This window comes from Cheilinus undulatus, linkage group 6, assembly GCF_018320785.1.
Source record: "Cheilinus undulatus linkage group 6, ASM1832078v1, whole genome shotgun sequence".
Lineage (NCBI taxonomy): Eukaryota > Metazoa > Chordata > Actinopteri > Labriformes > Labridae > Cheilinus > Cheilinus undulatus.
The window spans coordinates 50,616,037-50,629,162 of record NC_054870.1 but is presented as its reverse complement, the minus strand read 5'-3'; the positions used below and the strand labels follow the sequence as shown (position 1 = coordinate 50,629,162).

General features: G+C 39.5%; 1 protein-coding gene across 1 annotated transcript in view; it reads right to left on the bottom strand.

Moving 5' to 3' along the window:
• Window positions 1–13,126, bottom strand: part of LOC121511321 (interferon-induced, double-stranded RNA-activated protein kinase-like) — a 29,909-nt gene that overhangs the window by 4,616 nt on the left and 12,167 nt on the right. The window contains exons 4-16 of the mRNA XM_041789957.1: window positions 12,961–13,063; window positions 11,373–11,480; window positions 11,187–11,236; window positions 11,075–11,093; window positions 10,681–10,757; window positions 10,229–10,310; window positions 9,216–9,290; window positions 9,057–9,130; window positions 8,851–8,970; window positions 8,638–8,766; window positions 7,214–7,418; window positions 4,392–4,520; window positions 938–1,030 (exon numbers count right to left, since the gene is read on the bottom strand). Of these exons, the coding sequence (XP_041645891.1) occupies window positions 938–1,030; window positions 4,392–4,520; window positions 7,214–7,418; window positions 8,638–8,766; window positions 8,851–8,970; window positions 9,057–9,130; window positions 9,216–9,290; window positions 10,229–10,310; window positions 10,681–10,757; window positions 11,075–11,093; window positions 11,187–11,236; window positions 11,373–11,480; window positions 12,961–13,063 (1,264 nt within the window). The remainder of the gene's footprint in view (window positions 1–937; window positions 1,031–4,391; window positions 4,521–7,213; window positions 7,419–8,637; window positions 8,767–8,850; window positions 8,971–9,056; window positions 9,131–9,215; window positions 9,291–10,228; window positions 10,311–10,680; window positions 10,758–11,074; window positions 11,094–11,186; window positions 11,237–11,372; window positions 11,481–12,960; window positions 13,064–13,126) is intronic.

Here is a 13,126-nt window from a genome sequence, read left to right as displayed (position 1 = left end):
CAATATTTTTTAATACCTCACCACCACTTCAAGCTGTAACCATTTCATCAGTGATATTTTTAACTTAACGGTTTTAGTTTGTGATAAAGACTATAGACCACTATGATACAACAAAATTCAAATAGGCTGGGATAGTAAATCTTTGTGTTTCTGAATTTCCACCCGCCCGCCCACTCGCTCGCTCTGGCACTCTCAGAGACAATTTAGGAACGCACCTACAATAGCCTAGTTTTTTATGTACCTGTTCATCTTTGTTTTTTAATAAAAATGAATAAATTCACACACTTTTATGATGTTTTTGGGACTAGAACTCTTGGACAGCTAGTTCAGAAAAAATACTTTCAAAATTTAAGACTTTATAAAGTCGTGATAAGACTTTTTAATACTTTTTAAGGGTCTTAATTTTCCCAAAATTGATTTATCACCTTTTAATACTTTTCAAGACTCCGCGGATACCCTGTAAGAAATGGCAAAATAACACTCTCAGTGCTGGGTATTTAGGTAGTCCAGTACAACTGATGGCCTTTCAATATGGCAGTATCAAGCCAAACAGTCCCATGATGCACTGTGCAGTGACGTCAAGTGCTAAGCACTTTTGAAAAATAAATATCGCCCAATCTCCAAACATCATTGCATATTTATACTTCTGATCATGTCTATTCTGAATTCCTGCCCCCTTTGCACATCTTGCAACCTTACCATTAATGCAAACACCAAACACCTTATTAGAGCTTGCAAACATTAAAATCTTGATTTTTATACCTAATATAATCTTATAATCTTGATTTTTTTTTATACCTTTTATCTATTTTTATATTTTACTTTTCTTCTGCATTGAGAGCACACCTGAGCAGAGACATATACCTTGTTGCTTGAGCACACTCAGCCAGTAAAGGTGATTCTGATTCTGAAATGGATCCACTGTTTGCAGACTCACCTTCTCATCTTTCATTGATTTACAGAAGAGTTCCAGGATAATCAGGCACAGAGAGAATATGTCCACTTTTCTGTCGTATGCCTTGTCATTGAACTGTGAAAGAAAAAAGAAGACCTGTTAGCCGTTACAGTAATAGTGGAATCATAGATCACAAAATTATCAGCTTTAGGCCAGAGATGTACCGGCTGTTTCACCCAGCTGTGCAAGGAGTGTTTTTGCGAATATATCAGCCTGTATGTATTACTGGAGGAAACCTCTAGAGGGCACAACAGAAAGCTCAGGCAAAGAAAAGTGCAGAACTGGATGATGAATAGAAAAATAACTGACCAGGCATTTATTTACATTAGAGCAGCTGGCACCTTTACCTCAACTAAACATGCATTTAACAAACATGGGTAAGAATGACTATAAGTCTACAAAGACTAGACTCTCACAGAAATAAATATAGAAAAATAAAATAATAATAAAATAATCCATGAAATACATGAACTGAATAAATGGTATTTAGAGTTTCAAATGAATTATAATGGACAAGCCACTATAAAATCTGGAATGCATTCAGAAATGAACCCCACATCTTCTGAAATTTCACATTTGAGTGCTGGAGTGAATATCTAAAAGACAAAAATATTTACATTTATGTGCCTCCTTCACAAGTGAATACGGAGCTCCCGACATGATATGGTAAAAAAAAAAAAAAAATTAAATTGTGGCTACAATATAGCTATAATGTGCGTGCGAAATACTAATTTGTGGCCACAAAATAAGTATAATGTGCGCACAACATACTAATTAATAATAATATATCATTCCTCAACAGCTGGGTAAGCAAATCGAGCGCACCTTCTCTAAGGTCTAAGGTAGAGGCAGGAGAGGGCCAAAGCTACACGATGGACAGGGATAGTATGACTGAATCTTATTTTAGGCTGGGAATGAGCTACAAAAACATTCTGAAAAGCCTGGCATTGCAAGGAACCATTATTACCGAGAGGCATTTAAACAGAATATTGAGAGCCAGGTTGCTTTACCGGCAGAGGTACGACTTAGATGCCGGGATAGGAAGGTGCGCTCAATTTGCTTACCCAGCTGTCCAGGAATATTATTAATATTATTAATTAGTATTTTGTGCGCACTCTATACCTACTTCGTGGCTACAATTTAGTATTTTGTGGCCATGTATTAATATTTTGTGTGCACGGTATAGCTGTATTGTGGCCACAATTAAATTTTTTTGCCCATGTCATGTCTGGGGCTCCGTAAGTGAACACAGTGCATGGTGGGAAATTCATCATACCCCTTGGTTTCAAGTGTGGTCCTGAAAAATCTTCATTTCAAGGGCTATGTAGCCCTTGGCCCTAGCCCTCTATTCAAAAAAGAATTGGGATCAGGGCTGGGCAATTACTCGAAAATTAGATTAATTGCAATATGGCCTGCTGCAATTTTCAAATCGCAGAAGGTGCAATATTTCTTTAATCTGAAATTTGAGTCAAAAAAACAGTTTTACAACTTTATTGCAGGAGAGATGGTATACATTACATGTCATGCAATAATTCAAGACCCATTTTCTACAATAGTCTACAAAAAAATCCTACTTTCTTTTTTCTGATTAAATATGAGGATGACATAAAAATGATCACTCCCCTCAATACAATAATTCATATCCAAGCTCCAGTACAAGTCAAAAACATCACAGTAAGATATTTTTAAAAAATTGTTCAGCCCTAGTTTTATCTAATATTGTGTTGGTTGTGATATAGAATGATTTATTGCTTGTGTTTGTTGGAAAATACATAAGATAAGGAACTTAAGGAATAATTGCATATCAAATCGCAATTGCAAAATTGGGGGAAAAAATTGCAGTTAGATTATTTTCCCAAATCGTTCAGCCCTAATTGGGACATCCATTCACCTGACGTGACCACACAACCAAGGGGAAGGGCTACGATAAGGGCTAAGGGGTAGAAATGGGATTGACCATAAGAGTTTCAGGGTTAAATCATAACTTTAAAAGACACTCAGACTCATTAGCAACAGGCAAATATAACACTCTCACAAATTTGATTAGAATTCCTCTTTTAAATCTCTATGCCAAGAATACATATTTGTTATGGTGCCAAAAACTGTTAGCAAAAATACTCCATGCATGATTTGCCTCAGTCACTCAACATCAGATTTTAATTCAGTGCATTCACCTAATCCAATCCAATGCTGTCCTCTAAAGATGTGAATTGATGGCTGTTTCACAGTTCAGTTCAGATGGCTATTGTTTCTGAAAACATGCACCAAGACCCAACGTGCACCAAGACCCGACATGCCCCATGACTCAAGCAAGCAGCAACCTCCAGTGCTGAAAAATGAATCCAATGTGGAAGTGCAAAAAGTTGCAATACCCAGAATGTCCACTTGAGGCTGGCTGCAGAAACATCGGAAGTCTCGACTGGACACCTGTTAAACAGCCAGTTTTTACACTAAAAATAAACTGATTTACAGCCTGGTTCAAAAAATGAAACGTGTGTTATTAGCTAATGTCTTCATGTGCTCTCACTGTACGGGGACGAATTTTTTTGTACCATAATGGTTTAGATTATAGTTAGGAAAACCTCACTGTGCACTGACTGGCGTGTCTCATTTGATTGACAGATAGCTTGACAGGCAGAAGCTACGTTTCTGTCAACCAGAATGCTAGCTAGCTAACTGACAGGAAGTCGCACTTAGTGGGCGGGCCGTTAGATTGATCCAAAGTTCAGCTGAGACAGCAATTTCAATATGGAAGCCGCGGCAGATTGGCTTCAAGAGCTGTTTGAGTCCACCTATTGTAAGCTGATGGCTGACGTCACACAGGCTTTGTCCAATTCTTTCTACAGTCCATGGACCCAACATGCACCAAGGTGTGAGGGCCCGTTCAGTGCTGCTTGCAGACCTAGTTTGTTATTTATTATTACTTTTCTCAGTCTGAAGTTATTTCAGTTTTCTTTCTTTAACAGAAGGGTACCAACAATGTGTGTACTTCCCTGCGACAGGCTTTTGTTTCACAATATAATGTGGGACAGGGAAATAAAAAAAATCTTTGTTTTTGTTGTTTTATTCAATACCAGGAGCAGCTAGGGTGAGTCTGACAGTTTGGGAAGAAACTTCAGAGTGTTAGCTTTCTAAAGACACCCACTCCAAATGGTTCAAACCCAGTGTTTGTGTTATTTTGGGGATGCCTGGATAGGCGTTTTTGACTAGTTTTACCTGGATTTAGCTGGTAAATTAAGCTCAGCTTTGAGTCGACTTTTTAAGCTTACAACCACAAACGTGTCGTAAGCTACATGCCTATCTTCCAAAATTTTACAGAACAGGTGACATCCTCAATGTGGTGGGTGAAAAAAATAATAGGACTGAAGTGAAAAGAGCACATTTGTTTTAACTATACAGAGGAATGAAGAAGTAGTGCCAGGGTAAGCCATCTCACCTGTTCAGGTGCCATGTAGCGAGGGGATCCTTGGTAGGCTGTCCTATCCTTTGAAGTATCATCCAAGGTGACCAGACCGAAGTCCCCGATCTTCACCTTATCATCCAAGCCAAAAAGGATGTTTCCAGGCTGACAATTACAAACAAAAAACAAAACAAAACAAAAAATCAAAATTAAAGTTCTAACATGTCCGGAAAACCTGAGTGAATAGGGACCTTGATAAAAACTAGGGCTATCAAACGATTAAACTTTTTAACTACAATTAATCACAACTTTAGTATTACATTTTAAAATCTTAATTTTGCATTTAAGCTGCTTTTGTGTCATTTTGGATTCTTCTACTTTCTTATTTCTGTTTGGCTACAGACCTGCGTTTAAAGGTGGAATTATGGCATGAATTTAACCATGGAAAAAGGAACTTGTTATGGATTGAAAATGAAATAAGGGGGCAGTAAAATGGTGAAAGTTTGAAAACACAATAATAATAATAATATCTTGAATTTATATAGCGCCTTTCAAGAAACCCAAGGACGCTTTACAGGAACACATAGACATGGACAAACTATGTGAGGGGTAGGATGAGTGTAAGGGGTGGTTTAGTGAAGACTGTAGGCTGTGGTGAACAGGTGGTGCTTGAGATGTTTTTTGAAAATGTCTAGAGATGGAGCGCTACGAATGTCTGCAGGAAGAGTGTTCCAGAGGGTGGGAGCTGCAGCACTGAAGGCTCTGTCTCCATAGGTTTGGAATTTGGTTTTGGGCATGGAAAGTAGGCCGGTGTCTGAAGATCGAAGGTTGCGGGATGGTGTGTATGGATGGAGGAGATCAGAAAGGTACTGGGGAGCCAGAGCATGGAGAGATTTGTATGTGAGGAGGAGGACTTTGTAGTTGATACGGGACTTGATAGGGAGCCAGTGGAGGTGGATGAGGGTCGGAGTGATTTGTTGCCAGGGTCTAGTGCGGGTGAGAACTCTAGCTGCAGAGTTTTGGACGTACTGAAGCCTGTCCAGGGTTTTGCTGGGAACTCCAGACAGGACTCCATTACAGTAGTCCAGGCGGGAGGTTATGAAAGCATGAATGAGTGTTTCAGCCACAGAATCAGGGAGTGATGGTCGGAGTCTGGAGATGTTCTTGAGATGATAGAAGGCAGATTTGGTGACAGACTTTATGTGGGACTGGAAGGAGAGGGTGGAGTCCAGGATGACGCCCAGGTTTCGGACCTCGGAGGATGGACAGATGGAGGTCCCGTCCACATCGAGCATGAGATCTCCAACCTTCTGCAGCAGCGCTTTGGGGGCCACCACCATGAGCTCTGTTTTATTGCTGTTGAGTTTGAGTTGGTTAGAGGTCATCCAGGCTTTGATGTCGTGGAGGCAGTTTACCAGGGAGTGGGGAGGGAGCTGAGTGGATGGTTTGGTGCTGAGATAGAGTTGGGTGTCATCTGCATAAGAGTGAAAGCTGAGACCGTGTTTGTGAATAATCTGTCCAAGGGGAAGCATGTAGATGGTGAAAAGGAGAGGTCCAAGAACAGAGCCTTGAGGCACGCCCTGGTTAACTGGGGCGGGGGATGAGTGAGAGGTGCCGATGGTAACAAACTGTTTTCTTTGTGAGAGATATGAGTGAAACCAGGAGAGAGCTGTATCAGTGATGCCAAGATGGTGAGACAGGCGGTCAAGGAGGACGGTGTGGGATAACACAAGGTTCAGATGACTTCTGACTTGTCTGCTGAGCTTTCTGTGAGTTTTTAAAGTGAAAGGAGACATTAAGGATCAGTGGTGGACTTTAACATCACTGCTGCAGAGAGACACTGATGTGAATTAACCAGAGTGTGCTAAAAGGAACCATAAAGCATGCAGTTTATCACAATTTATAAAAATGATGCACTTCCAGTTGTGGACCTTAATTATTAACAATAAATGTGGTTAATATTGACAACTTCTATGAGAACCAGCACATGATTCTGTCTAGTGTAAAAATCTGCTGTGATGTTTGATCAGGCTTCCTCTCTGTCTTTCTCCCACAATCCACAAACGCCAGCATGGATCAGCGGTATGTCTGTAGGAGGAAGAATGAAGCATACGCTGAAAAGAACCCTGTGGCTACAGTTAAGCATAGTGGTGGCTCAGTGAGGCTCTGGAGCTGCTTTGCATCCTCTGGCACTGGAAACCTGCAGCGTGTGGAAGGACAGATGGATTCACTGAAGTATGATGAAATCCTAGGAGGAAACGTCACGCCGTCAGTGAGGGAACTGAAGCTTGGGCGTCACTGGACCTTCCAAAAGGACAATGATCCCAAGCATACCTCAAATTCCACCAAGGCTTGATTGCAGAAGAAGTCCTGGAAGATTTTACAATGGCCATCACAGTCGCCTGATTTGAATCCCGTAAAAAATCCCTGGTGGGTTTTGTAGAAGGCGATTGCAGCAGGTAGGCCCAAGAATATTACTGAAGTGGAGAACATTGCACATGAGAAATGGGCTAAGATTCCTCAGGAAAGCTGCCAGAAGCTGGTGTCTGGATATGCATCTCATTTTCAGCAGGTCTAAGAAGCAAAAGGCTGCTTTACTAAGTCCTAAAGATGCTGCCTTGAAGGGTGTTGAATAATTTTGAGACTGGAGAAGTCATGATAAATCATACATTGCATTTTCAGCTGAATTTGGGGAAGCTTCTTAAAGCATTAGTTGTGTTGAGCTTTTTCAATTGCATTCCTTGATTTCTTCATTGCAAAAAGCTGAAAGAATACACATTTTCACAACAAACCCTATTTACAAAGGGGGTTGAATCATTTTGATTGCAACCATAGAGTAGAACCAGTTGAGCACTCACCTTAATGTCTCTGTGAATGAAACCTTTGGCATGAATGCACTCAAGTGCTTTGGCTATCTGTAGAGCAATCCCAAAAGCTTGTTTCCATCTCTTGATGTTTGACAGAGACTGAGTGTTCTTCTTTTTAATCCAGTCTTTAAGGCTTGTGGTTTTACATAACTCCATTTGAATGTAGAGGAACTTTTTGGGGGAATCACCATCAGACCTGCACAAGATGAGATGGGAAACAGGTAAAGAATATATAATAACAGTCCTTTAACCATGAATGAAAATATGAAGATTTAACAGGGTTTCAACTTCTGGCACTTTAAAAAATATATCAATTTGAGACTTTTTAAGAACTTTTGAAGACCTAAGCTTAGCAAAGTTAATACCACATTTAGAAAACGGTCAAGAATGAAAGGCAGACAAGATTTCTCATATGATTTCATACTATTGTGTTGAAATACAGTTAAAATGAGTTGGGGCAGATAAGAAATGCAATTTTTTAGTAAATTAAAATATGCTTTACCCCTTGGATGTTTTATCCTTTCATTGATTTTATAGATCACTTATGGTCAACAGAATTTGTTTGTTTTTGACAAAAAAAATAAGAGCTCTTTAATCTAAGAAAAACAGATTTCTTCAAAGTAATACTAACAAAACAAAAACATGTAAGGTAAAATAAGTGACTGTATAAATATTCCCTGCTTTTAAAGTGACTGACCTGATTCAACAGAGATCAGGTGATCTCATTTCACAATTAGTGAAAGGTCCAGTCACTGGCTCATCAGTATTCCTGGCTACCATTACACCATGAAGACAAAAGAACTCTCCAAGCAACTCAGAGAAAGGGTTATTGAAAAGTATAAGTCAGAGGATGGATTAAAAAAATCTAAGGCTCTGAACATCGCCCCAAGTTCAGTTAAATCCATCATGAAGAAATGAAGGAATATGTCACATGTGTAAATCTGCCTAGATCAGACCGTCCTCACAAACTGAGCGAGCACGCAAGAAGGAGACTAGTGAGAGAGTCCACCAAGACACCTATGACTACTCTGAAGGAGTTCCAAGCTTCAGCAGCTGAGATGGGAGAGACTCTACAGACAACAACTGTTGGCCGGGTTCTTCACCAGTCAAAGCTTTTTGGTAGAGTGGCAAAGAGAAAGACACTGTTGAAGAAAACTCAGATTCAATCTGGACTAGAGTTCACCAAAAGGCATGTGGGAGACTCCATGGTCAAGTGGAAGAAAGTTCTTTGGTCTGATTAGACCAAAATGGAGCCATCAGATGCCAAACACTGCACATCACCACAAACACACCATCCCCACTGTGGAGCACGGTGGTGGCAGCATCATGCTGTGGGGATGCTTCTCAGCAGCCGGCTGTGGAAGGACTGTACAGGTAGAGGGTAAAATGATTGTCCTCCTGGTTTCAGGTCTTACCCGGAAGAGCTCGCACTGAAAAATTTATCGTTCCACTTGTATCCATCAGAGCCAGTCCAAAAGCTGTAGTATCGGACGATGTTTGGGTGTTTAACCTTTGATAACATAGACACCTCTCGAAAAGACTTCCTGACGAAAAGGAAACAAATCTGTTGAGACAGTACTTGCATAAATGCTGCACTGCAAAGCAGACACTAACTTTTGAATACTCACTCATCACAGCGGACAATCTTCACAGCGAAGAACTCTCCTGAAGTTTTTAGTTTTGCTTTGTGAACACAACCGTAGCCTCCGCACCCAATATCCTCAATGTCACAGAACTTTCTTGTAAACCTGTCAAAGGGTAGAAACAGAAAAGTCTTGAATGTCTGTCCAAATATTGACAATTTTACCAGTTAGTGTGGATGTATTCTTCATACTCTGGTCCGGGGGCTGATATGTCATTTGGGCTTTTCTTCCGGTTTTTCTTCCTTTTCTTGTGACCAACAGCATCCTGAAAGAAAGAACAGTTAATTAGATTTTTTATGAGATACCAGTTTTACAAAACCAAAGCTTGGAAGTAGGCACAGAGATGTTACCTGATTGTCTGAGGACCGCCGTTTCGAGGCTTGGGGTTTGGCATTTTTGCCATCATCTCTTGGATTTTGTGAAGTCTAAAGTGATGAGAAGAGGGTTAAAAAAACCTGTTTCCACCAATCAGTCTGGTTCAGTTTGGGAAAAAATTATTTGCATTGAAAGGTGCAAAATTAGCTGATCCTATTTTGGCACATCCAGCATTTCTGCAGGTGCATCTAAAAAAAACAGAATATCATGAATATTTTTCTGTAGAGGTTAAGTTTACATATATTCTAGGCACACAAAGTTAAATAATCTGTAATAATCATGATGGCTATGGCTTATACCTCACAAAAATATCCTATCCTCTGTCTGCCTCACTACCCCTTCAAGTTAATGAACACATCATGATAGAGTCTATACGCCAAGATCGTCAGTTTCAAACATTGCCAAACATTTCCAAACTTGTAAAATAAATCATTAACTTATAATGAGTCTCTTCTGATTGAACTGCCGTTAATCCTCAAGCAGCGTCAAGTGTGGATGAAAAGTCTGATGAGACATTTGCATAGGTGATTATTAAAGCATACAGCCTAAAATTTAGATCCAGTATAAAATAACAAAACCTATGTTTAGTAATAGAGCTGTCAGCCATATTCTACAGAGGACTGTACACCTAGTAGGAGGTAGGTGGAAGATTTAATTTATTACTTAAGCCTACGTTGAAACTATCTCAGCTGGTGCAACACCTTAAATGTTAGGAGAGCATAAACTCCGTCGTGAAAGACTAAGCTGCGTTTGAACTTAGAAACAGCTGATACGACCCCTAACAGGCCTGTCTGTGTGGACTTTGCTTTACTCTGACTCCCACCACCAAAGACATGCTCAGATTCGCTGGTGACTGTATACTGGCCGTTGGTGTGAGTGTGCCTGGTTGTTCGTCTCTGTACCCCAGCCCTGCATCTCTCATCACATAACATATCACGAGAGTGGACTTCAGAGAACAGCAGATTTTACACAGTGGAGAAAAACATACCTGAACCTCAGGACAGTCTGATGGACCAGCAAAATCATGTTGACAGAGGGAATTGCTCTGGAGTGACGATTTGTCATGTTCCCTGAAGTAACAGAGGGAAAGACACAAGTTCAGTCCTCTCAGTATTTACCTCAACACAAGAGGTGTGATGAGCCACCTGGCTCACCAGACAAGACGAGACGAGATAAGATAAGATTTAACTCGATTTTTAGTTTTAATAAATAACAAGTGGAAAAAATTTCTGTTACTCTACTGAACATCACAAAAGCAAAGCAATGCAGGTCCTCTCTGTAATGTTCAAACCATTCCTCCTCTTGTTCCTGTTCTATGCGATTAATTAATCACAAAGGCTGTAATTAATTTCATAAATCTTTGAATCTCTTGACTTATACATACACATCGCACCCCTGTTTAACACACTCCAGTCTTCCTAGACACAGGAAGTACCTTACCATGTTGGCATCGTAGAAATCTGTGATGATATCTTAAATGATGCTCCATCTTTAGAGACTGAAGACTCAAAAGATGTCTAAAACAAAGAGAAATGGGTTTGATATTATTAAAGTTAGAACTGTCTATCATAAAATTTCTTCTTACTAAAAACATTTTATAGTTTTAGCCATGCATTTGAAGGCATCAGGATAAAAGTTGGATTTAACTCCTATTTTAACATCTTCCTGCTTCCTATTTTAACTCCTATTTCTATTAACTCCTATTGAATTTCCCTGCAGGGATAAATAAAGTTATTGTATTATTTTACACTAAACTGACCTTAGAGGGTTCTGTTTACAGCATAATGGTTCAATAAGCAAAATTAACTAGGATCTGTACTGCAGAATGTCTTACCTTCATAATAGCGGTACTCCTGTCAAAAGACAGAAACATACAAACAATTAAAATTTAAGGGTTTATGGGTTTAATATTCACACAGTAATGTAAATTAATGATTTTTCTATACCTTGACATAAAACCATTCTGACTCCTTGTTTTGTTTTGGTTGGCATAGTCCTTCAAAAATAAAGGAAAGAAAAGATAGTTTTAAACCATTCTGTGGAATAAGAAAAATTCAACTACACTGAGATATGGTACTTTTTGTCCACCATGAACTGCATACAAAAAAAGGGGAAAGCTTCTGTGACCCTACCTGCTGGTCTGAGGACCTCTGCTCTTTTGGAAACTTGTATTCGACAAGTATGCAGAAATCTTCATGGCTTGTAGAATGAAAGCACATCGTTTCAGCATGAACAAGGCTCTAATGAGGAGGAGACAGTTAGAAAAGGTTAATAAATAACTGTCATACAATCAAAGCATCTATCTGGCTTTGGTACCAGATTTCGCTACTCATCTCTAGAGGGAGCAATATTATAGGTTGTTTCCACCAAGCGGTCCGGCTCAGTTCGGTGCAGAACAGCACACATATTTTTGCGTTTCCATAGAGCAAAAGTTGGAAAGGGTCCCAAAAAACCGACCCCTACCGTCCCACTTTTCAGCACCCTTCCATAGGGGTACCAATCTTACCTATCCGTCCCAAAAAGGGGGAGCTACACACACAACAATAGGGGGTTGCACTGACGTCACGTCAGCGCGCGACTCAGCTGCTCAACTTATGGCTGCAAAACATGAAGTCTGCTTGGTTGAGGAGCGAGAAAACGGGAGAAAAACAGACTATTATCTGCATAAATTAGGGATACCTGGACTTGACAGAGATCCAAACTGTTTCCTTTTCTTAGTTTAGGAAACTTCTGAAAACATTGCTCTGAAGTTGTTGAACATGATTATAAAACTTTGGCCTGCAGCCTATTTTAAAATGAGATCAATGCACCCATGATATTCACTGAATGTAATCGGATTTAACATCAGCTAAACCTTTACTTTATTTTAATGTGCCAAATTCTCACAGTACAGCTCTAAACTTTTATATTTTGTCATATTAACTTTTATAGACTAGATATATTCATATATTAACATACCATTACGCCTCAAACCCTTTTTATTTTTAGTCTAGTTTTAGTCGACGAAAACTCAAAACATTTTAGTCTAGTTTTAGTCCATAAAAAGTCCTCATATTTTAGTCTTTACTTTGAGTCCAAGCATTTATTCTCTTGCCTAAATTTGGCACCAAATCATGGTAGTGTGTTCTCTGCACCCTGCCAAACTTGGGGTCCCTGCTTTCTACAGCTGAGAGGCAGAGTATCTATAGATGCATTGCAATTTGACAGATTTACCCACAGTGGTGAAATATCATGGATTTTAAATGTCTGACAAGAACAAAATTACATTTTAGTCTTGTTTTAGTCATTTTGACAAAAACTAAACTTAATTTTTGTCAGTTTTAGTCATCACAGTTCTATTTTTGTTAGTTTTAGTCTAGCTTTTGTCATGGGAAAAAAAAGGCTGTCAACAAACATTTTTAGACATAGTTTTAGTTGACAAAATCAACACTGAGCCGTAATCAGTCAAACCAGACCCCCTGATGGAAACACAGCTTATGTGTAGATTACAGCGCATACAGAGTATGAAAGAGTGCTGTCGAATGTCCTACGTTTTCTTTTTTGCCGAGAAAATATCTCAGATAAAATTTTGTACAGGTCAGCATCTTCTTGGAAATAGAAAACCCGCATTTAAGAGTTTTTAAGAAAAATGTCTGATTATGAAGTTTGTGAATGAGGCTAAAACTACACAAAGGCACAGGCCTTTATCAAATGCAGGAAAAACTGTTGAGTATCACTCACCTCATCTTCTTCCCCATCACGTTTCATGCCGTCATCGAGCCTGGCTGCTTTGGTTTTTCCCTTCAACTTCTTGGTGGAAGCTGGGGGCACGAATTGCCAGGATCTGATACCAACCAAATTGAGCAAAGTCAGAACTTTAGAAGAAAAAAGGCACTGACAGAGGACC